The sequence below is a fragment of the Amphiprion ocellaris genome, chromosome 20 (assembly GCF_022539595.1).
Source record: "Amphiprion ocellaris isolate individual 3 ecotype Okinawa chromosome 20, ASM2253959v1, whole genome shotgun sequence".
Classification (NCBI taxonomy): domain Eukaryota; kingdom Metazoa; phylum Chordata; class Actinopteri; family Pomacentridae; genus Amphiprion; species Amphiprion ocellaris.
In genome coordinates, this window is record NC_072785.1 from 14,503,877 (window position 1) to 14,526,317 (window position 22,441).

At 39.5% G+C, this 22,441-nt stretch overlaps 1 protein-coding gene across 2 annotated transcripts in view; it reads left to right on the forward strand.

The window, feature by feature from the left end:
• The window catches only part of ltk (leukocyte receptor tyrosine kinase), a 61,180-nt gene that overhangs the window by 16,089 nt on the left and 22,650 nt on the right, over nt 1–22,441 (forward strand). For both annotated transcript variants that reach the window (XM_035957781.2, XM_023291486.3), the window contains exons 2-15: nt 7,332–7,424; nt 8,676–8,825; nt 9,091–9,322; nt 11,789–11,928; nt 12,625–12,762; nt 14,862–15,011; nt 15,471–15,571; nt 15,713–15,873; nt 16,808–16,902; nt 17,917–17,988; nt 18,385–18,559; nt 20,544–20,694; nt 20,837–20,965; nt 21,349–21,505. In XM_035957781.2, the coding sequence (XP_035813674.2) occupies nt 7,332–7,424; nt 8,676–8,825; nt 9,091–9,322; nt 11,789–11,928; nt 12,625–12,762; nt 14,862–15,011; nt 15,471–15,571; nt 15,713–15,873; nt 16,808–16,902; nt 17,917–17,988; nt 18,385–18,559; nt 20,544–20,694; nt 20,837–20,965; nt 21,349–21,505 (1,944 nt within the window). The remainder of the gene's footprint in view (nt 1–7,331; nt 7,425–8,675; nt 8,826–9,090; nt 9,323–11,788; nt 11,929–12,624; nt 12,763–14,861; nt 15,012–15,470; nt 15,572–15,712; nt 15,874–16,807; nt 16,903–17,916; nt 17,989–18,384; nt 18,560–20,543; nt 20,695–20,836; nt 20,966–21,348; nt 21,506–22,441) is intronic.

The following is a 22,441-nucleotide window of genomic DNA, read 5'->3' on the forward strand; positions in this document are numbered from 1 at the left end:
CATTGATTAAATAAAACATGTGGCACAGCTGCAGCTTCTCTCCACTGTTTTGTTTGCTGCTTGCTGCTGTAGTTTATGATGTGTGTCAGATGAGCAGAACCGTGTAGACAGCTTGCAACATATAGTTACATTGGATTCAATTCTCAACTAGGCAGATTGTGACAAAAAGGCACAATGTCATACATGTAGTTATTTTTATTTAACACACATTTGCTGTAAGGTGTAAAAAAGTTGTAGCACACAGAAGAGTACTCTGCAAATAGAGAAAGACTGACAGATTTTGACTGTTTGTCAGTCCTGCTCCCCTTGTAGTTTGTATAATCCAGCTTTGTGTCATACTTCTTCTATACGTCACAGGTTTCTTCTATACGCCCTCACTCATAGCTCCTGTGGCAAACCTCTTCTCTTCACACTTCTCCCTTCTCAGACTGCATTTTAGGATTTGAGACATTCTTCAACATGATGTGCTGAGATCAATTTCACAGGCAGGACAGAGCAGATGAAGACGCTCCTAATAGAGAAATGCTCTTTGTGCCTTTGTTCCTTGTTATACTCTGTTTCTGCCTCAACATGTTTCCTGAGTTTTCTTTTTCTAGCCTGCCTCCTATGTCCTGTAGTTGGGTCCTTATATCAGAATAACTGTTGTGCTGTAAGACCTGTAAAAATGAGGTTTTCCTACAGAAAAAGTAGATTATTACAAGTTTCATTTCCCTTTAAAAAGCTTAAGAATCCATTTAGATTCTTTTCTGTTCCCTGGTTACTAGTGTCAGTCTTAGCTAAGACTTACTAAAACTGTGTCTTAAGTTACTGTTCTCTTACTAAGAGGTAATCCACAACTTCCAGCTAAACAGCGTCTACAATTTTGAAAGACCTTACTATTAACAGGGTTGCAAAGTTTAGAGGTACTGTTATTTATTATTATTATTATTATTATTATTATTTTAACTTAGCTTGTCAACAACCAGACTTACATACACTGCCAGTCAAACATTCGGACACACCTTCTCATTTGATGTTTTTTCTTGATTTTCATGACTATTTACATTGTAGATTCCCACTGAAGGCATCAAAACTATGAATGAACACATATGGAACAAGAAAAGCACTCAGAGAGCACAGTACTCCGCCAAGGCTGCTCAATTGCTGTATGATTTCTGACGGATAAGTCCCCCATAAGTCTGCAGCGATGAATTTGTAGTAGGATCGCAATCACATGATCGTCAGCAGGCAGCTGATGTAGTGTTCACTCGTGATGCTGTGTCGCTTTCTCGCAATACAGAAATCTTTCACAAATCCGTGAGTCCAGGCTATAAATCTGCATCACTGACAAAATCTAATGAGTTGGTCCTTGTGTCATTACCTTCCTTGAAAATTTCATCCAAATCCATTGGTCAGTTTTTGAGTAGTGTCGCGCACAAACATACGCCGATCGTCACATAACTTCGCCGTGTTCCTTGGTGGAATAATTATGTAGTAAGCAAAAAAGTGTGAAGTAAGTCAAAACATGTTTTAGATTTTAGATTTTTCAAAATAGTCACCCTTTGCTTTGATTACTGCTTTGTACACTGTTGGACTTCTCTCAATGAGCTTCAATATAAAATATAAAACATATTTTGACTTATTTCACACTTTTTTGTTTACTACATAATTCCATGTGTTCATTCATAGTTTTGATGCCTTCAGTGAGAATCTACAATGTAAATAGCTATGAGAATAAAGAAAAATCATTAAATGAGAAGGTGTGTCCAAACTTTTGACTGATAGTGTATTTTCCTTTGGACTTTGATCATTTTCTGACAAAACACACTGAATCACCATAATCCAAACATCACCATGAGTCATAGGTAATTAGAAGTGATTTACTGTGTTGTCAAAGCTACTCTAAGTGTTTCACCCCTGAAAGAGCAGAACTATATAACAAATCTGTCTGTTGCTGTGTGCTATGCTTATGTTTAATTTGTCACGTGTAGCTCGTGTGTGTCTTCTGGCTGTGTGCGAATTCGATTGCGTCAGTGTCCCTCGGTGATGCCGTTTATCTCGCAGTGAAAACAATTTAACAATGATTCACTGCACACAAGTGTAACATCAACTTCCAACAATGAGTTGGACCTCCAGCTGAAGCTGTAATTTTGTTCAGTGTTCTGCTATTTCAGAGTCACTGTTGCCATCACCATCAACTTAAACTTCGCCTTTTGTAACTAGTTAAGAAGCTTCCACAGCCAATTTTTAGACGTCTCATTGACTTTGTGTCGCTTCTTAGGATTTGGTTTAGTGACAGACACAATGTTTACACCCTGAGACGATGCTTTGATCACTCTGCTTAGCTGTGAAGAAGTCAGTGCAAAAATTCCAGAATTATTGTTCTCATTTCATTTTGATATATTTTGTTCCTTTTCCCAGACGTCCTCACAAATTGAGCACTCAGTTCTGAAACACACTTGCAAGCGTTCAAAACTTCAAACAATTACAAAAGCTCAATTATACTTAAGGGCTGTAGTAACAAGAACAATAGTAAACCGTTCTTAGTATCAGCCACTGAGCACTTTTACGATGTGAATATATGAAACATTACCTTTGAACTGTCTCTAAGGAGTGCTTCTGTGTTATGATCCTGCTCCAGCCCCTGCCTTTATTTCCCCTTCTTCCTCTTTTTCCTCCTTTCTCCCTTGAGTCCTGATTTGTTTCTGCTTTGACCTGTCTCTTTGGCTCCCTCTATCTGTCTGTCTCCATTGTTTCACTTACCTGCCTGCACCTTGCTGATTGCAGTAATGCACATCAGCTGCAGCAATTACTTCACTATTTTCACCTGTTCTCTACTTCACCTCCTGCTATTTAAGCCCTGTGCATTCATTCACTCCCCGCTGGATCATCAACCTACATACCCTCAAAGACTCACATCTTGTCACGGACTCAGCACATTCTTTTGGATTTGCTTCCCCACCTTTTGGACTCCGTTTTCCCCCCTCCTGGATTTTCTCATACACGGACTCAGTTCTCCCGGTTTCTCATCAGCTCTGCTTCAGTCTCCAGCCAGTTGTTCCTTCCTCATCCCCATTTGCCCCTGGATTACCTCAGTCTGTTTTCCCCTCTGTATTCAGTTCCCCCATCTAGTGAGTACCCCTCCTTAATTTAGTTTTGTAAATTCAGTTTAGTTTTGGTAGACTTTTATTTTGGTATTCATAGTGTTAATTGTCGAGTTTTGAGTTGTTTGGTTTAATTCTGTCCTCTCAGTTCTGTTCTCTCTTTATGTATGGGTTAGTTTTTGGATTAAATAAATCTATAGCCTTTATTCACCTGTCTGCCAGTTTCTGTGAGTCTGTGCTTGGGTTCTCCTGCTACCTCTGTAACATTCTGCATATTTATGGACATGCTGGTCTGACTAAATGTTGTATGTTGTGTATTTTCTATGTACTTCATCGCAATTTTCCATCCTTGATGAATCCTCCTGTAAGCTAACATCTGTCTCCATTTTTTTTCATTCTTTTCAGCAAAGTTGTGATCAGAGATTTTGGATCCCAGTTCATTTGGCTTGTGTTTTCTCAGAGGGGATAAGGGATAAGACCTAATGAGGGATGACAGATTGGAGGGATCAGGACTTTCTTGAGCAGGCGGTGAGAGATGACGGTTTCCTCTTTACAGATGATGATTCAACATAGAAACATGAAGATGAACTGTGGGCCTTCCGCACTCATTTTTATGCGCTAGCCGAGGCCTTGGGCATTGGGTTTTTCAGGTTGTCCCGCCATCCCATTCTCATAATTGCATTTTCTCAAGAATACCTTGAGGGGATTTCCTTAAATTTGGTGAAAATATTCACCTCAACTCAGATGAACAGGTTCAGTTTTGATCATCACACGTCATTGTGACCGCACACATTTTTGGCCGTAAATCCAGTATTCATACTCCAACTACAACACAATGTCACACAGATTTCTAATGAAATGATGAGATTTGATATTCAAAATGGTTAGCGGTTAATTTTGGACAGAGGTGGACGTAAACTGGAACTTTGTCTGGTTGGTGGAGACATACAACCATGAGATTGTAATTTTAATTTATTTTGGTTGAAGTGTTTTTTTTTTTTTCCTACTTGGTACAAAAGCCAGGTAGTGTTCTATGTCATGATGCTACTGATGAGCTTAAAGAGAGAACGTGAATAAACTTAATTGGTGGTCATCTATACAACAGACTCAGTAAAATTAGCATGGCTTTATGGATGTTAATGTCATTCCATTGGTTTCTCTATAGCAACATCTGTAAGTGCTATTGGATGGTTTGCTATGATATTTTGTACACACATTTTGGATTTTGGCTCCCAGTCCCAGAGCTTTTGGTGCCTTTTCTCAGTCTCAGCGCAGCAAGCATTGGATGGTCACAGCCATTTTAAATGGCTTAGTTGAACGGTTTCCTTGATATGGTGCAATAAGGAAAAGTTGAATAAACATGTGAGGTGTCCGCATTGCCACATCATCATTTTAAGCAAGTAGTGGTGACATGACTTGCACAGAAGTTTCTGGATGAGGTGTCACCAGTGACTGATATCAGATGGAGCCCAGACACTGTCGATGATGGAGCAGATGTGAGGACTGATGCTAAAAATATGTGAGGGTGTCATATGATGCAGGACTACTGATAACAGCTGGAAGTCAAGCGTGGATCGATTTCACAATGAAATGACAAAAGTTTTGCACTTTCACAGCGTTTTTTTTAAAAACTTTAGCTAGGTTCTACAAAGCAGTTTTGTGTTTCTCATTCACACACTTACATAAGGCTAAAATGGACCACTCTTGGTTTATTGACTCAGGCAGAGGTTGTAGCAAAACTGGCTTGGTTTAACGGTAGGAGGAACACCCTGAGTCAGTTGATGTGGTGGGATGAAAGTGTAAATGGATCAAGAAAGCTAATCTTCTGCTTGAACTATAGCTAAGCTTGACTTATCTCAAATCAAAACTCTATGATATTTTCAGGGTGCCACTTTGGTCACATCAGGGTTGGATGTAATGATTTAAGAGCTGAAACTGATGCAAGTCAAAGTGTAAAATGCACCAATTGACCTTTTCATTAGAATTTTGCTCTAAGACCTTCTGAAGCTGCAATTTCAGGACTGTTTTACCTGACAAGCAGTCAACATTCACACAATTTTTCAAAAAGCCTTGTAAACAGGAACCAATGTATTTGATGTGTGACACTTCTAAGTGGTGAGAACTAAATCCTCTGAGAGGAAATTGAAAGGCGAGACAGGGGAAGATAGCTGGGAGAGTAGAGGGCATTAGTGGTGGCCAGGTCTATCAGTGACAAAGTGGCCTCGGCTAGATTACTGCCTTTTGTGTTCGTGAACAACATCAAGATGACATGTTTTTCCTAAGCTGCTCAGGATCTGGCACTTTCAATTCAGAGTTCCTGCCTTGAACCTAATGAAATCCTGCCGAGCCTGATGGTCGGGACAAGAGACAACCTTTGCTATCAGACAGAACTGAAAGCTTTCAGGAACTTGTGGTGTGCTGACGCTGCAGCCGGCATCCTGGATAGTCATCAAAGAAACTAGCTGCACTGCTGGCTGGTGATGAGATCAATAATTTACTCCTTCCCTTTCCTTTCCTCTTTTTCATGAAAAAGCATGTCTTAGGGGTTTTTGGATTTTTTTTTTTTTCCCCAGTTTTTTAAACAAGCTAGGAAAGAAGCCGGAAACAATGAAAAGAAGTTTAAATTCTAGGGGGTTCCTTAAAACTTCTTATGTTATGTTAATAATAGCCTGTTGATGTTTTTACTTCTGGCCGAACCCCCTCTCTTTTGAAGAATTTAATTTTTCCGGTTTCCGTATTGAGGAATCTATCCATAGCAGCTTTTATTCCACAATTACCAATGAATGGCTTGACTGCCATTCAGCTACATGACCTCTCACCTCTTAATCAGCAGCATCACTAACTGCTTTTAATAAACAGCCTTTTTAATAATTCCATTTGTCCTGCTTCTCTTGGTTGAACATGCCCTAAAGGCATCCGAGAACAGCTACGTCTCTGTTCGAGGCCATTACTGGGTTTGAGTTGCAGTGACCCACTGAGATACGATCGTCTCTCTCGTTGTTTGCTGGTCATGCTAGTTAGCTTGTTGAATGTCATGTCACGTGTAAAGTGCCCCTGCTGACTCCTTCAGTGTGTTATTCAGCTGCCATGTGAACAGACTTTCTCCAAAATGACATCTGTCCGTCAGTTGTTTGTGCTGAAGTGTTGGATTATGTCTCTCTATATATATCTCTATCCATTGATCTGGTTTTAAGAGACAGACAGAAAGAAGTGAGTTTCTAAATTGTGAAATGCTAAAGAAAGTTTTAATCTATATAAGGTTTAAATGATCGCAGATATTCGTAAATCCATAAATTTGTGCTAAATAAGCCACAAGGTAAAATCAATGGTCGAATGGTCCACAGTATAGACATTGTAAATTGCCTTATTACGACAACTACAGCTAACACACTGGTCAGATAAATGCGCTGACATGTGCTGGGAGAATTTCAATCAAGTTGAGTAAGTTGCATAGCAGTAATGACTGGTGGATTTTGAGGGATTTTGATTGTTGATAAATCAAATTCCATATATTCAGACCATGCAGTAAATAAACAAATGTGTTGGTTTATATAATAAGTTATGTTACTGCAATTTCGGCCCTTTCCATGCCCCTCAGTGGTGAAGGTGAAGTGTTGCCAGAAGCCCACTTTGTTCTGTTGAAGGTTTACTCAGACATCTGAGGCCAAAACAAAAGCAAGGGAGATAGAGAGTGGCTAACTGTTATGAATTTTTCTCTTTGAAATTGTTCATTTCATTTAAAATGAACAAGTTTTCAGCCTTCTATAGGGAAGTCAGCCGTTAGCTTGTAAAATTTCATACATAAACCCACAATTTCAGTGTAAATGAGATAAATACAAACAATGTAATGCTCATTTACATTAATATTAGTGCTTGTTGATATACATTTCCATATATTTCCATACTGTTTTTGCTTGCATTTCTACACTTTTTGCACTGAAACTATCCAGGTACTGCTTTCAAATTCATCTGCAGATGGATAGTCATGTCTTTGCACCAATAAGTACTGAACCTGGGTATTTTCCCTCTGTCACATTCAGGCCTGTTTTTGTCTTTTTTTTTAACTGGAACAAAAGTTAAGATTAATCTCACCATAATGTTACATTTTTAGAATACAGGAAGCTCAATAATGGAACTGCAGTTACAGTTTCATGGAGTGATTGAGGCTTGAAATGCTTGAAAAACTGTATGAATGACCTGTTTTCATCTCATAATACTAAGATCTTCTCTGTGTGTGTTTCTTTTCAGTGGGCTGCACCTGCAATGCTTTTTTTGACAGGTTTCTGGAGGAGAACTTCTCAGATCAGCTGTTTCCTCATCACGTGGAAGATGATAGCCAAAGTAAGAGCCATCACACAAACAGAAAATAAGTATTCCCTAGAGGTCCTGTGTGATTATTATGATCACTTGCAGTAATTACACACTTCAGAAGGAGTATTCATTTGAAGGGCACCTGAGAGACTGAAATCTGCTTAAAGGTCAAAAACGACTATATTGCCAATTATCCGCCAAGAGGATCTTGACCTTTCAGGAGCAGAAAACTACCCAGCATGAATTTCAAGTGCAAGCTCGAGTCGAGTTTTAACAGCATAGCTTTCGTAGATTGTGAGCACAGTAGCACATCAGCAGAATACCGACACCACGAAACCTTTTATTTTTCACAGCATTTGCAATTCAAGGAAAATTTCAATGAAATAACGATTGAATATTGTGCTTCATATTTCTGTGTTTCATCCCTCAAAGGACTCATCTGGCTGTTTGCCCTATTAGCTGCAGGGGCCGTTTCCTCTCCAGTCATCACATGATGTCTTGAATGCCTCCTCCATCCTCATCCTGTTCATCCACAGACAGACACACAATCACTTAAAATTTACAAAGGATCTGTCTGTTTGGCTGCTTAACAGATTAAGATTTAACTTAAGTTTACTGGAAACATACGCCATGAGCCAAGGAGGTGATTATTCTGAGATGCAGATCATGATACAGATGTAAAACCAGACACATTTCAAATGTTTGCGTTATTTTTCTTGAACTGATGTGCTTAATTGCATGGAAAGCATTTGTCACGTGGATTTTATGTTTATCGTTATATGCTTCTGTTTTAGATTTGAAATATTTTATATTAAGGTAAGACACGGAGGATTTTGCAGCCTTGGCTGAGTTCCTCCTTCCATTCTTAGTCGTCCAGATCATTTTAATCCTAGCAGCTTCACTAAAAAGCAACGCTTTAAGAACCAAAAAGAAAAGTCCAGATGGTTTGTAATGAATCGGGTTCCCTTTGCATCTTTATATTTTTTCACATTACCATCATATACAAGCAAATCAAAGCCATCCTCTTTATTTATCCCTCTCTCTGGCATTCTGGTACATTTTTGTGCAATCAAATATGCTGTTTATGTGCTGCAAATTTTTGTTGACAAGTTGGTTTTTAAAAGAAATCCTTATTTTATGTGTTTAATTCATATAATTTGTACTTTTAAGCCTCTTACAGCAGACATGTTTCATCACAATAGCATGTGGACTTTGTCACTATATCGACTGCTGTCATTGATTTTTTTCATGTACATATCTTTGATATTTTATGTGTTGCAGTTACTTCGTGTGACTTTGAATCGCCGTGCCTCTGGACTTTTTCAAATACCAGCACCCATAGTGACTGGTCCGTGGTGTCACCGCAGCAATCAGAAAGCGTGAAGGCTGGGATGCTGCCTGTGACGGACCACTCTTTGAGGAGCTCTGATGGTAAGAAGCTGAATGAATGTTTCAGGATGCTGCTCATTCCTGCTTCTACGAAACACAATTAGAGCTATAATCAGAAGTGCTGTTTGGAAAAAGTTGCCTCTCACTTGTCATTTACTTTACTTTTGCATTTGATATCCTAATGCATAGTTGGAGGTTAGTCTTAATGTATAAGCATTTGTTGAATGATCTATGGGATTGACAGTATTATGAGGCTGCTATAAAACAGTCAAGCATGAATTTTCTACTTTGCTTTATTACCTTATAGGCCACTTCCTTCTCCTGAGCTTTTCACCTGCTGCCTCTGACGTGTCTGGGAGATGTGAATACCACTTAACCAGTCCGGTTTTGCCAGCAAGCAACAGGCAGTGCATCCTGCGGGTTGCTCTATACGATGCCGGTCCAGCGGCGGGGAATCTCACCGTCCTCATCAAGCCGGTTCTCTCGGGTTTAGCTGTTCACTCTGAAGTTCTCCACAGCAGGATAGGAGACCACCGCAGGTCAGCAAACTCCAGAGTCTCTCCAGAATGCAAAATATTTCAATAGCTATTTATTCAGGGACCTCAGAGGGAGGTTTCTGATCAATCTGGTGATCCTCTTTCGATTGCTTTTGATAAAGTGCCTATAAAAAATATTCACCCCTGGGAGTTTTCCCCTTTTATTACTTTTTAACACTGACACTTCCAATAATTAAAAACACTTATGCAATCACTTATTTTACTTTTTATTGTCAAAATCCGGAAAAACATTAAAAGGCGAAAACTTCCAAAGGGGGTGAACACTTTTTATGGACACTACAGCACATGTTCTTTCAGCTAAAGTCAAAAACCAAAACCCTGCCTGCATCTTTAGTGATTGAAGAGCTTATCAAATTGAGGTCTCGCTTGTGAAGTAAATAAAAGGTCGCTCAGATTCACTACAATGAAAGGTGACACAGGCCTTCAGACACAGCAAGGGCACAGGGACTAATACATTTTACCTCTATAGTACCAAAGTTTAAATAAGGAAAATTTTCTTTACCTGCCATGTGGGACAAACTGTAGGATTGTGACTGTGTTCCCCTGAGTATTCTTTGAGAAATGCGGACAGGTATTTCCTATTGATCTAAGGCTGAAGTACAGCCATCTTTAGAGCAGCTAAAAGCATTCTTGTCTCTAGATGCAGACTGGAAATGAATTTATATGTAATTGGTTAGGACAGAAGAAGGATGGATGGGCATCTACAATAAGTTGTGCACTGGCTTTGTCAGCGTCTGCGCTGTAATGGACTGTGCAGTTCCATTATGAGGCACAAACAGACAGTGGTTACATTTATTAAGCATGCTATTCATCCCATACAAACCAGTAGATGCAACCTCTGGATGGATTCCTCATTTAAAAGCACAGTTACCAGGTAACACGAAATGTCGTTTAATGTAGTGCTGTGATGCACGGAGCCTTTTTCCTGTGAATAACTCTTAATGGCCGTGGAAATTACCCTGTAGGTATATGCATTATCTTCATTTTACTGTACAGCGTGTTTGATGCTGTGGCAGCTCGTGTATTTTTAGAAACATAGTCAGAGAGGTGACAGGAGGCTCACTGAAGGTGCTATCACACCTACAAGGTAGTATTCTGAAGTTGTACAACAAAAGAGCAAAGAACAGTTCAGTCACAGGTGAACTTTAATCCATGATGCCATCTATAATCGCACTGTTGTGGTTCGGCTTTGTGAAAACTGTGACATGTCAGGTTGAAATAGATTATATTTTGTGATGAAGGCACCCTGTGGAGCAGACTGGCAGTGAAGTGCTTTGTGTTGTTTGTAAATTACAGTTGACTCACACAAGGATGAATAAATTCTGCATACCACTGTGTAGTGTTGTGATAGATATTTCTACTGATGGTATATGGATGAAGGCAGCACTTATATGCCTTAAAAGGGAACAATATGGGAACAAAAGACAAACTGAGTCAGAGGAACCAACATTCCCCAATCTGTACAGATCGATGTATCTGAAAAAGAAACCGCACAAAACTACATGACAAGTCTCCTCCAAGCCAAGTTTATTCCTACAAAATGTGTTCTAAAAATAAAATACTAAAAAAATCTGTTATATTTAGAAAATAATTTTAGATTTCCAGAATTCTGTTCTACTTGAATTAGACTCTTTACCAATATTTTTGTTTTTGTGGTGTATCTTGTCATACCTGCTCAATCAGGTATAAAAATTGAAACGTGTTCTATATTTTTCTTTTGAATTATTATGACTTGAAACTACATATAGTTCAGAAAATATCACTGGTTGACTGTAATTTTTTTTGTTATTGTGGGCTCAAAGATGACACCTTTTATGACGACTTAATCAGAAGAGATTATTTTATCTGCTTGTCCAACGTTGCAGACTCTGAATCAATGGCATGATGACAAATAACAGTCAAAATGTCTGCCTTTTGTCTTCAATGGTTCCTCACATATGTTGTTAAAACAGCCTCAAATTTCAATGTGCAAAAAAACATGCTAAAACAAAATATCTCTGAAAGTGTTTGATATATCAACCTAAAATGATCCATATTTTTATGCAATTCAAAATTCAGGCAAATCAAAGATAATTGAGCAGAAATTGTTCTAAAAAGGTCATGATTTGAGGTTGAATGATCCTATTGGGTAAAATATGCAGGTGAAAAATGAGGATTGTGTGAAACAAGTGTGTTTAAAGTAGTGGCAGAGCTGCAGAATCTGAATAGTAACTGCAGCTCAAATAGATTACAAAGGTTTTTCAGAGTGTGAAAGGCTAAATTCTAAAGACAGCAGCAGGATTTAATGAAAACAATAATACATACATACGTACTGTGTGGAAAAAATGCTTGTTTGCACATTTACACAGTATCTGACTTCATCCACCCAATACCAAGCCAGCTCTAATAGTATATAAAGGAATATATGGATTCCTACAGATGACTTTTCTCTCATCTTGGTTCATGCAGGGCAGAGTGGGAGGTTCTGGAGAGTGCGATCGGCCTGGTGGACGAACCCTTTCAGGTGACGCTGCTCTACTCGTCCTGTGCAGGAGAAGATGGAGTCACTGTGGCTCTGGACTCTCTGGAGTTCATAGACTGTGAATCAGGTGAGTTCATCAGGTCCTGCATGGCTATGACCTGACATTTTCATTCAGACCAGATGCTGTAATGGTTGTTTCCTCTGATAAGCATCTTAGACCGAACAGAGCAGACAGAGGGAACCAGCTGTACGCTTTGTTTAAGCTGGAAACTTGCTTTTGACTTACAGAGGCACATCTGGAAACATATTTTGTAAGGTTTCCACAGCAGTTATGAACACTGGATAGGCTTAGGGTCCAAGTTTTTGGTATTTTGCAGCTTTATTCACCTTTTCTTTTGCTTAAAATGAATAGTGATCTCATTCATGTTTTGCAAATGAATGTTAGCATACAGAAGATTTGGTTTGGTGTCAGGAAAGGTACATTTAATGAAAGTTATTTAAAGTGAATTTGCAAAAAGATTTGGCCGTCTGACCTGCTGAGCAGCAGTTTTGCATTTCTTCTACTTTCTATGGTATACACCAGTAATCAGTAATATTAAGTCAGATTAATCTCAGGATCTTGGTGCAAGGAAATCGTGTTTGGCCAAGCTGTTTTCTGAATGTGGCTTTATTCCTGTGAATTTCACCCCATCAAACCTCTAAAAATGACCCAAATTTGCTCACTTTGAAAGCTCTCCATCTTGCAGCTTGTGTCAAGACTTAGACTATGTGTGCTTCCAGCAATATATAATCATACAACTGTTGTGTGCTTGCTGGAATGCAGATCATCAGGGCGTCGACCTGAGTGCAGCTTGTGAGGAATCTTTCCACTGTGAAAACTCAGGAGGCTGCATTGACCAGAGCCACGTATGTGACTTCCACACAGACTGTCCTTTAGGAGAGGATGAGGGCTTCACTTGTGGTAAGGTCCAATTTTTTCCTAATAAATTCACAGTATTCAGAATAAGTTTTACTGTAATAAATGAGTTTGATCTGCACCACTGCGCTGCTTCTGAAAGACTCAGTAAAATACGTATGTGGTGAAGTTTGTGTGACTGTGAGTGGAGCGTTGTGTGAGAGCAGCTTACAGCACAGCAGTCCTTCAGCAAAAAGCAGCGTTCTTGATGGGCTGTAATCCATTTGCATTAGCTGTATAAATTTAAATCCATGATAATTTTTTTAATCCTTTGACCAGAGGTGCCAGATTTTTTCATGCCAAGAGCCTTAAGTGTGGAGAGTAACTATTATATCCATATTCAAAGTGGGAAACTTGAGCGCAGCTTCTGTCCTATGATAATTTGCATTAAAATGTTTTCACCAGGCATGCACAGTGGCGTGGTGGTTAGCACCATCGCCTTGTAGCTCCAAGATCTCTGGTTCGTGTCCCGGCCTGGGATCATTCTGCATGGAGTTTGCATGTTCTCCCTGTGCATGCGTGGGTTTTCACCAGGTACTCCGGCTTCCTCCCACAGTCCAAAAATATGCTGAGGTTAACTGGTAATTCTAAATTGCCCATAGGTGTGAGTGTGAGTGTGATTGTTTGTCTCCAAGTGTGGCCCTGTGATCGACTGGTGACCTGTCTAGGAGTCCCCTGCCTTAATCCTAAATCAGCTGGGATAGACTCCAGCCGCCACGCAACCCTAATGAGGATTAAACGGTGTATAGATAATGGATGGATGGATGTTTTCACTGGATGGTGTTTTGTTTTATTTCATTAGCCAGAAATGATTTTAATCAATCAGTCAATCAAAGTTTATTTGTAGAGCCCTTTACAACAGCCCAAAGGGTGACCAAAATGCTTCACAGTAAAAAACAAGAAAATAATTTAAAAACAATGCAGTAACTTAAAACAGGACAAACAATCACATTCGCACTCACACCTATGGGCAAATTTAGAAGAATGAGTTAACCTCAGCATATTTTTGGACTGTGGGAGAAAACCCATGCATGCACAGGGAGAACATACAAACTCCACTGCTTTCTCTTTTTGAATATCCCATTAAAATGTCTAAACAGAACATATTCAACAGTTTCTGATAATCTGTGATGCATCTGTTGTGGTCTTAGTATGAAGAAAAATTTGCCGCACAGAAAGTGTGTTTTCAGACAGTAAATCTCTTTGTTTTCCATCCACTTCATAGTGTGAAATATATCCGGCTTCCTCTTCCTCTTTGAAAACATCAGTCATTCTGCCGAGAATCAAAAGGCCGCACTTCACTCAGTAATGAAATCAATGCAGTTAGACTCCTTGAGTTGTGGTTCCCTGAGGGTGAGGAGCTAGGTCACAGCGGTGGTGTAATTTTTTTCAATGGATGCTTGAATTAAATCTGTCTTGTTTGAGTGCTTGCAAAATGCTCCCTTTGAGATGTAAGGCTAAAAGCATACTGTGGCATTTTATAAATAGCTTCTTGTCATTTTATTCAGTTTTAGATGGAAAGATTGACATTGATTTATTCTTTGAGCCCAGTGGAGAAATGACTGACATATTTAGTTGAACTTATTTTAGCACAAAGACGTGAAACAGGAGGACCGAGGCTACCTCTTTTCTTTTTTCTTTTTTTCTTTTTTTTAAAAGACATTTTGGCACAATATTATGATGAAGTAGTATGTCCCACTTACAAGAGTATGTACTTTATAAGAACAGCTGCAGTACATACTGAAATTAAGAAGACAAACTGTGCAGTTTGAGTTTTTTGTACTGGATACAAAGATTGTCTCATGCAAATGTCACATGCAAAACAAGCTTATTTTCTACAGAGTCTGGGTGTAATCAGGTTACTCTGACCTGCAGATGTGCTGTAGATAGTATGATGACAGATAGTATGAAGTATAGAGAGTTAAGAAAAGGTGCACAGACACACAATTGCACATGAAGAATCATCCTCCTCCTATTATTTGTACTCAGCTGATTTCTCCAAAATGTAATTCTTGTTTGGAAGAGGAAGGTTCGGGGTAGAGGATGAACTTTATAACAGCTGTTGTCTCTCTGTGATAAATGACAACAGCCTGCTTCCTTCCCAGATGCTCTTCCCTTTGGCTCGTATTGTTCCTTTGAAGGGGATTCCTGTGGTTGGTCTGCGTCCAATCAGCACTCGGGCTGGAGGAGGGTGGCTGGAGATGAGCTTCTGGAAAGAGATGACATGCAGGGTGTCACTCTGCAGCGGACACCAGGTTGTCAGCGTTTGTGTATGAGTGCTGTATGAGTGAATTTTACTCAAATGTTGTTGCTTTTCCTTTTGTGAATCTCTTCCTGTTATGATGAATTATTGTGCGTGGAGAGATAGATCACAGTCAAGAACCCGCATCTGCCACTGAACATTAAACACTGTTCACAGAAATGCAAAAACCAACTAAACGCTCAGAAAGAGGTGGTGAAATATTTGTAATATGTAATGCAAAACATATAGTGTTAAAATACAATCCTGTTGCAGAATGTATTTGTTCTAATCGAGTCCAAAACATCATACTTTTGAGTTGTTTCACATGCTGCTGATTCATGCTGAGAAATTGAAATAGAAATATCCACATATGAGTGTGTGTGTGTGTGTCTGTGTGTAATTTATGGCTTTAGGAAAACAAGAAACACAAAAAAACAAGCATGTCCTGATTAATGTTCTGCTGTGCCACCAGGGCACTTCTTGTTTCTGCAGGTAACAGAGAGTAATTCTCTTCAAGAGGCGTCCATTCATAGCTCCTCTTTCCCTCGCCCAGTCTCTACTGCTGCCTGCCAGGTCAGTTACTTAGACGCGCTCATTGAATTATTTTATGAAAGTGTTTTTGTTTCTCTTCTCTCTGTGCAGTAATGCTTTAGCTCAAATCATATTAAATAGTACTCCCAAACTCTAAAATGTTGTGCTTCTGTGTTTGTGCAGATGCGTTTCTCTCTGTACCTATATGGAGACTTCAACGGCTCGTTGCTCGTGGCTATAGAGGAGAATGGGACCAGCACTGCACCACTGGTCTGGGAGAGAAATGGGCAGTGGATGGATGACTGGGAAGCTGTTGCCCTGCAGCTGACTGGCCTTCAACATGGGTGCGTAATAAGAAAAGGAAAGTGTAGAAGAGCAGATCATTTTCACAAATCCAAATGGCTGCAGCAAACGAATCTGACATGGCCTCTTGTGTATAAAACAAACCATCTATTATCGATTATTTAGCTTGACTGACCTTGTTTTCACATCAAGGTCTGTAAAGCCCTTTTCAGACGTGTAATATGTAACATTGGTTACTCTTACGTTTGCATTTTACTCAAAAATACCAACAACAGTTACAGAGCGAGCCATATTACTTATACAGGCTTATCCAGTTGTTCTAATAACTACCACACTAGTTTATTCATGATTTCCTAAATACTGAATATTCTGTTCATGTGTGACGATAACAGAGATAATCTAACTACTACTTTAATGACGGTAAAATAAAAATATCCTGACATCTCACAGTGATGAAGGTCAATGCTCAACTCAAGGACAATTGCTACAAAACAAATTATTTACCTGCAGCTTATGAACATTCACCTCACTGGTGTATAATTAAGTATGCTGTGTAACTTCAGAATCAAGAAACGCCATAATTAATTCTATTATTAGATCCTGATTGACACTGCACAGTGGTTCAGTGGTGATTAAAACAAGCAAACTGTGGATTAATGTTTGTACTGAAATCGGGATAAAGTTTTTTTTGAAATCCTCTTTCCTAAATCACTCCAAGTTTATCCATTAATGTGACGGCATGAAGCTCAGACTTCTGTTTGTTACGTCTGATTAATAGCTTAAATATTTCCATTTCTGTAGTTTTGAGTGTAGTTAAGAGTAAATACTTTTGTGTAACAATTTTATATAATCATATTTACTTCTGTCAATAAAGATTATGTGAATTATTATATTATATATTATATATATAAGTCCTGTAGCTTTCACATAAAGACAATAGCTGTAATTCTCTGATGAATTATTGCTTTCCTGCAGGTTCCATGTTAAGGTAACAGCTGTGTGGGGTGAGGGCTCCAGTGCTGATGTGGCTCTTGATGATATTGCAATTGGAGCAGCGTGCTTTAACACAGGTAAACTCTTACTAACGTGCTGGAGAAGGTGATGAGAAACGTCTTTCTTTATAGTTTAACATGTATTTGAGACAACAATTACGTAAAGCTAAAAAAAACTAAATCTTCTCGAAGGTTAATCATACGTCTGTCTTGTTTTACCTCGCCTCACTCATCTCTACTTTCAAAATTATCTTCAGGAAATCAAACTTTTGCTGAATGAAATAGGAGAATGGAGGAGTGCAGGGAGTCTAGACTACTGCTTTTCCTTCAGAGCTGCAGTGATCTGTCCTCAGTCATTTGTTTGATGCCCTATTTCAGTGATTGGTTGTGACACAAGGGTAACCAACATTTAATGATTTGCTGCAAATGCAGTACTGCAATACGACAACATTGTTGCCAACATTCCTGTGAGCTTTCTTGCTGCCCTGTAAGTTTTAATTCTTACAAGCGTATGCAAAGACAAAGCCTCTCTAGTGCCAGAGTTACAGCCCAATTGTAAAAGGCTTGATTTGTTTGTGCATTAAACAGCTTGAAACCATTGAAGGAGGCACAGTGGTACACAGCTGTTGCTCAGCTCCAGTTAGGCAAAACTGGAACATTTTCTTATTGATGCTGAGGGTTGATTCAGGATCCCAGTGTAATTGTAGCCAGCCATGACTAGGAATAATATTTTTACTCATCACATTTACGATGTCTGTCACTGGGTTTTTATATGCTGCAAAGGCTTATATTGTGTAATCAGATTCAAAGACACCAGATTGGTTTGAGGAAAGGGCTTGCTAAAGAACATTGCACCAATTTCACCACCAATGAATGGACAAAAAACACTGTGAATGTCTGTGTTCTACATAACGGACAAAAGGGACCAAGTGAGACATGTTCGTGTCAGACTACATCTCTTGTTCATTGAATTGCTATGATGCCATTTCTGTATCTAAGTCGTGATTCTGTGAAATCCAGATGGGTGAATATGATTCCTTTTTCTCCCTTTCTTCCCTCCTTCATCTCGACTGCCTCTGCGCCTCTTCTCAGATCTCAACTCCCTGCTGCCCATGGCCGACTTGGAGGATTTCTTAAGTCCTCTCCCGGAGCCTTCGGCCTCAGGTAGTGTGCAGCAGTCACCTTGGTTACTTTGTGAATTCCTAAAGCCTCAATCCCATGTCATCTGTGTCATTTATAATCCATTCTGCGTGCAGAATTTGCATTCCAGGTAGTGGATTGTACACTCGCAATTTCTCAATGCTTGAAGGTTTATCTGCTTTATCAGCTGACCAGAAGCTTTTAATCCACTTTACATTCACTCGCTATACCAGTTGGTTAATGCAGTTTACAGTGACTTTCGTAGAGGTTGTGCATTATATGTATTTCTGTTAGTCTCATGTATTCCTTAGTATTTCTGTCATGTTTTTACATCTACACATAAATATTCAGCTTAACAACTCACACTACTGTTCTGTAATCTCCCCACTGCACCTGTCACTTTCTTTTCTCTTTTTGTAGAAGTTTCCCTCATGACATGGTGGTTTAACTCGTGCGGTGCCAGTGGACCTCATGGTCCGACCCAAGCCCAGTGTGACAGTACCTACAGGAACATAAATGTCAGTGTTACTGTGGGGAAGGAAGGCCCTTTGAAGGGAGTCCAAATGTGGAGGGTGCCAGCAACTAACAGATACCTGTAAGTGACAGAGGAGATGATACATGATGGCCATCCACAGTTAGTTGTCAGTGGATTATTGTCTGGAAAACATTAAAAAAAAAAGACCAAAACCAACAGTTACTTAATATTACTAACAGGTATTAACTATGCAGGAACTTATTCACCTCCAAAAACTAATAAAAACCCCTAACTCAGCCACACTATTGCACAGGGAAATGTTTTTCATTACAATAAACCTGTGCAACATAGTTTATTGTCATTCAGTTCTGTTCACACTCTTGTAAATGCCACCCGCAGCTGAAGATAGTGCCCAAAAAAATACCATTTACTTCTGTGTGTGTGTGTGTGTGTGTGTTTGCTAAATGTCCCAGTGCATTGTTGGCTGTTGTTAATGATTTTTGTAGACTTTTCGCAAAAAAAAAACCAAAACTTAAACTATGTGTTTATAATCTAAAAATCTATGTGCTTGGGGTGTGGGCAAAACAGAAAATCCTGATGTGTTAGAATATTCTGAGACATCATGTTATTTGAGGATATAGATAGATATATAAAATATTGCCAGTCTTGTCCTGTAAGCTGGGTAGTCACTAGTGTCATGTCAAGTCAAGTTGAGTCACTGTTAAGCCAGTTATTTCTATAGCATATTTAAAATAACAGGAGGCAATGGGCCAAAGTGCTTTCCAGCAGACAAATTAGATTTGCATTGCAAATTTGTCCAACAACTGAAGAACCTGCACTGTGATATATGTTGTGAATTTATCCAAGTACATTGAATATTATGGTTACAACCCTACAAAATTATCTTAAGTATAACTTTACCTGACTAAATTAAATTTAAAGGTCAAAGTGCTACAGAATTATTAATAATAGGAGACAGCAGATTAGGCTCATGCAGCTCCAGAGTTGGACATACCTGCAGAGAGACACTAGGAGAGAGAAGACAGAGAGGACAAAGCACAAACTACTGGAGAGAGAAGAGACAAGGTTAATAACATGCAATAATGCATTTAAATGGACAGAGGACATGATAAGGATGAACACACGTGAAGACGGTAGGAGAATACGATTGCTAAGATGAAGCTAGATTTAAGAGGTGGAACTAAAAAAGCAAAAAGTAAAACTGATTGAAATCAGGAAACCGATCAATATGAAGCAGCTTTAGGAAGAACTGAGCCTTAAATTTTGATTTGACATTACCAAGAGTGGGACAGAATTGAATATAATGCAAGAGACTGTTCCAGGGTCTGGGTGTGATAACTGAAAAAGCCTTTTCATATTGGGTTTTGAGCCCTGAATAGTGGACTGAGAGGAGCAACTGTGAAGATGACCCGTGTGGCCTATAGGGGCAGAAAACTGATATAATATGTAGGTATCGTGATGCGTCATGTATAAAAAATTGTAGATGTTAACCTCAGTTCTGTATTTGTCAGGTAACTAACTGAAATGAGCCACAAGGAGACAACAATCTTCCATAACATACTCATTTTTAGAAGCTGAGATACTAAAGAGACACCATGCATACACCATATGTATCTTTGTGTGACTCACAGATCTGGACTACATGATAATTTCGAGGTGTGACTGTATGTCCCGTGGCTAAATTGTTCTGATCATGCTCAGTGTACCTGGTTGTTTTCCTGCTAAATTAAGACTTGTCGCATTTCTCGCATCTTTGCACAGCCAGTCTCATTCCCACCCACGACATAAAACGAAGCAGCACAAAAGTGAGAGGATCAATCGCAGGATAACAGGATGTTCAACTACTCATGCTAAATTACACGCACCTGTACTCCCTATCAATAGCAACCTACAGTGTTTGTTAGAGGAAATCTGTAGAAGGCCGCAGGTGTCCGATCCGCCTTTTATGAAAGACATCTAGATCCATTTGCTCAAGTGTGCTGCAGTTGATTTAATATAGCATATACTGTAGAAACCAAGCCAAAAAAGCAATTTCTTCCACTCGTAGAATTTAATCCTCTTGTGTTGCAATGGTCTACCTCAGGATCTCTGCTTACGGTGCTGCAGGAGGAAAAGGAGCCAAAAACCACAACAAACGCAACCACGGGGTCTTTATATCCGCTATATTTCCTTTGGAGAAAGGAGATATACTTTACATCTTGGTGGGCCACCAGGGAGAGGACGCGTGCCCGGGGGTGAGTCGGGTGGGAGTGAGGATAGGATGGAGGGGTGACGTCCCAGTCGCTTATCAAGAGACTGACCTAGATAGATTTTTTTTTTTTTTTTTTTTTTTGCCTGCTGAAGTTTTTGTGAAGTCTTATTTTTATTTGTTTGTAGAGAAATCCCTACACCCAGAAGATCTGCCTGGGAGAGTCGTCTGTGATTGAAGGCAACGTTCGGGTGGAGGCTGGTGCAGACTGGGCAGGAGGAGGAGGCGGAGGAGGGGGAGCCACTTACATCTTTAAGGTGCCAGAAGACACTTTGTGCGGTTTCAAAACTGTGTGTCCTTTCTGTGGGCCTGATAGGCCGATAGGCATCACAAATGTCTGTAGGCACGTTGAAATGATTCAGCAGAGTCTCACACTCTAATCCATGGGTTTAAATATAGATCTGTCATATCCTCTTCTCCAGAGAGCAACAATAATCTCCTCCTCCACTTATTATGATCTCTCATCTTTAATAACATTGGGAATTCCTGAGTCATATTCAATTTGCTTCAATGCGTAGACTGATGACTTGTCAAAATTTTAATCACTTTCCATTTTCAGTGAAATGTTAGAATTCAAATGTGCAGTGTGACTGCAGCACTCGAAAAGAAAAAGTGAATTACTCTGACGTGGTGATTTCAGATGGATGGTGGCGAGCTGGTTCCTTTGCTGATTGCAGCTGGTGGTGGAGGAAACGCCTACCTGGAGGACCCAGAGTCCAGTCCGGACCACATCCCACTGGAGCAGTATGAAAACAGCACCGTAGCTGCCAGTACCAATGGTCAAACTGGGGCAGCAGGTAATGATATCGGCTATCCTCTACCAACACTGTGCTGTATGCGTAAAGATTTTTTAAATGTGCTGTTGTGTTCCCAGGTTATGAGATGTATGGCTTTGAGGTTAATCCTTCCACACTAGTGTAACAGAGGTTAATGGAATCTTAGTTGTGGTGCATACATATTTACAAAAAAGTATTTAAAACACTTGAAAGCAACATCTCTTTCCAAAATCAGTGTTTCTGACATTTTCTGAAAGACTCCCTTTTTCAAGATAGTGAGGCCTAGGAGTACCACAGACATTGTCTGGGTGGACTGAAGCATTTTGCCAGATATTCTAGAGGTATTTTATTCCTCTGCTAGCTCAACAACAGAGCAGAGACATGGATAACATGCAACATGCTCCAGGGCTGGCCCAGCTCAAGTGCTGGGATGTTGGTTTGCTTGGCAGCTTAAAGTGGATTTTTTGGTTTTCACTATGAGCACAATGCTTTATTAGACAATAAATAAACTTCAGTTCAATTAGTTAAACTTCACATCAGAGCATTCAAGCTTTGTAAGCAACTGAAGAGATATATTAAAAGATCATGACAAATTTCTTTATATGGAGCTTTTAAACTTCTTTCAGAACATTCTGTGACTTGATGAAGGATCCCAGATGCAAGATTATGGGCTGTCGGTTCATGCTTTAGTGTTTCTATGATGCCAAGGCCAATTCATACTATCCAAATGTTTGTGACGGTTTGCAAGGCTACACATGTACCCAAGTCTGCGAGGTTGTGATCTGACACCTCTGCAGATGTCCGCATACAGACCAAAATTTGTGACCGTCCATATTGCAAGGGCACCCACTGCATATGTGGCAGGAATGCAAACAGTGAATGAAACAAAAGTTTACGAGGAGATTTGCTGTGATCCACGCATTTATAGACAAGGCAAGTTTATTTGTGCCTTGCATA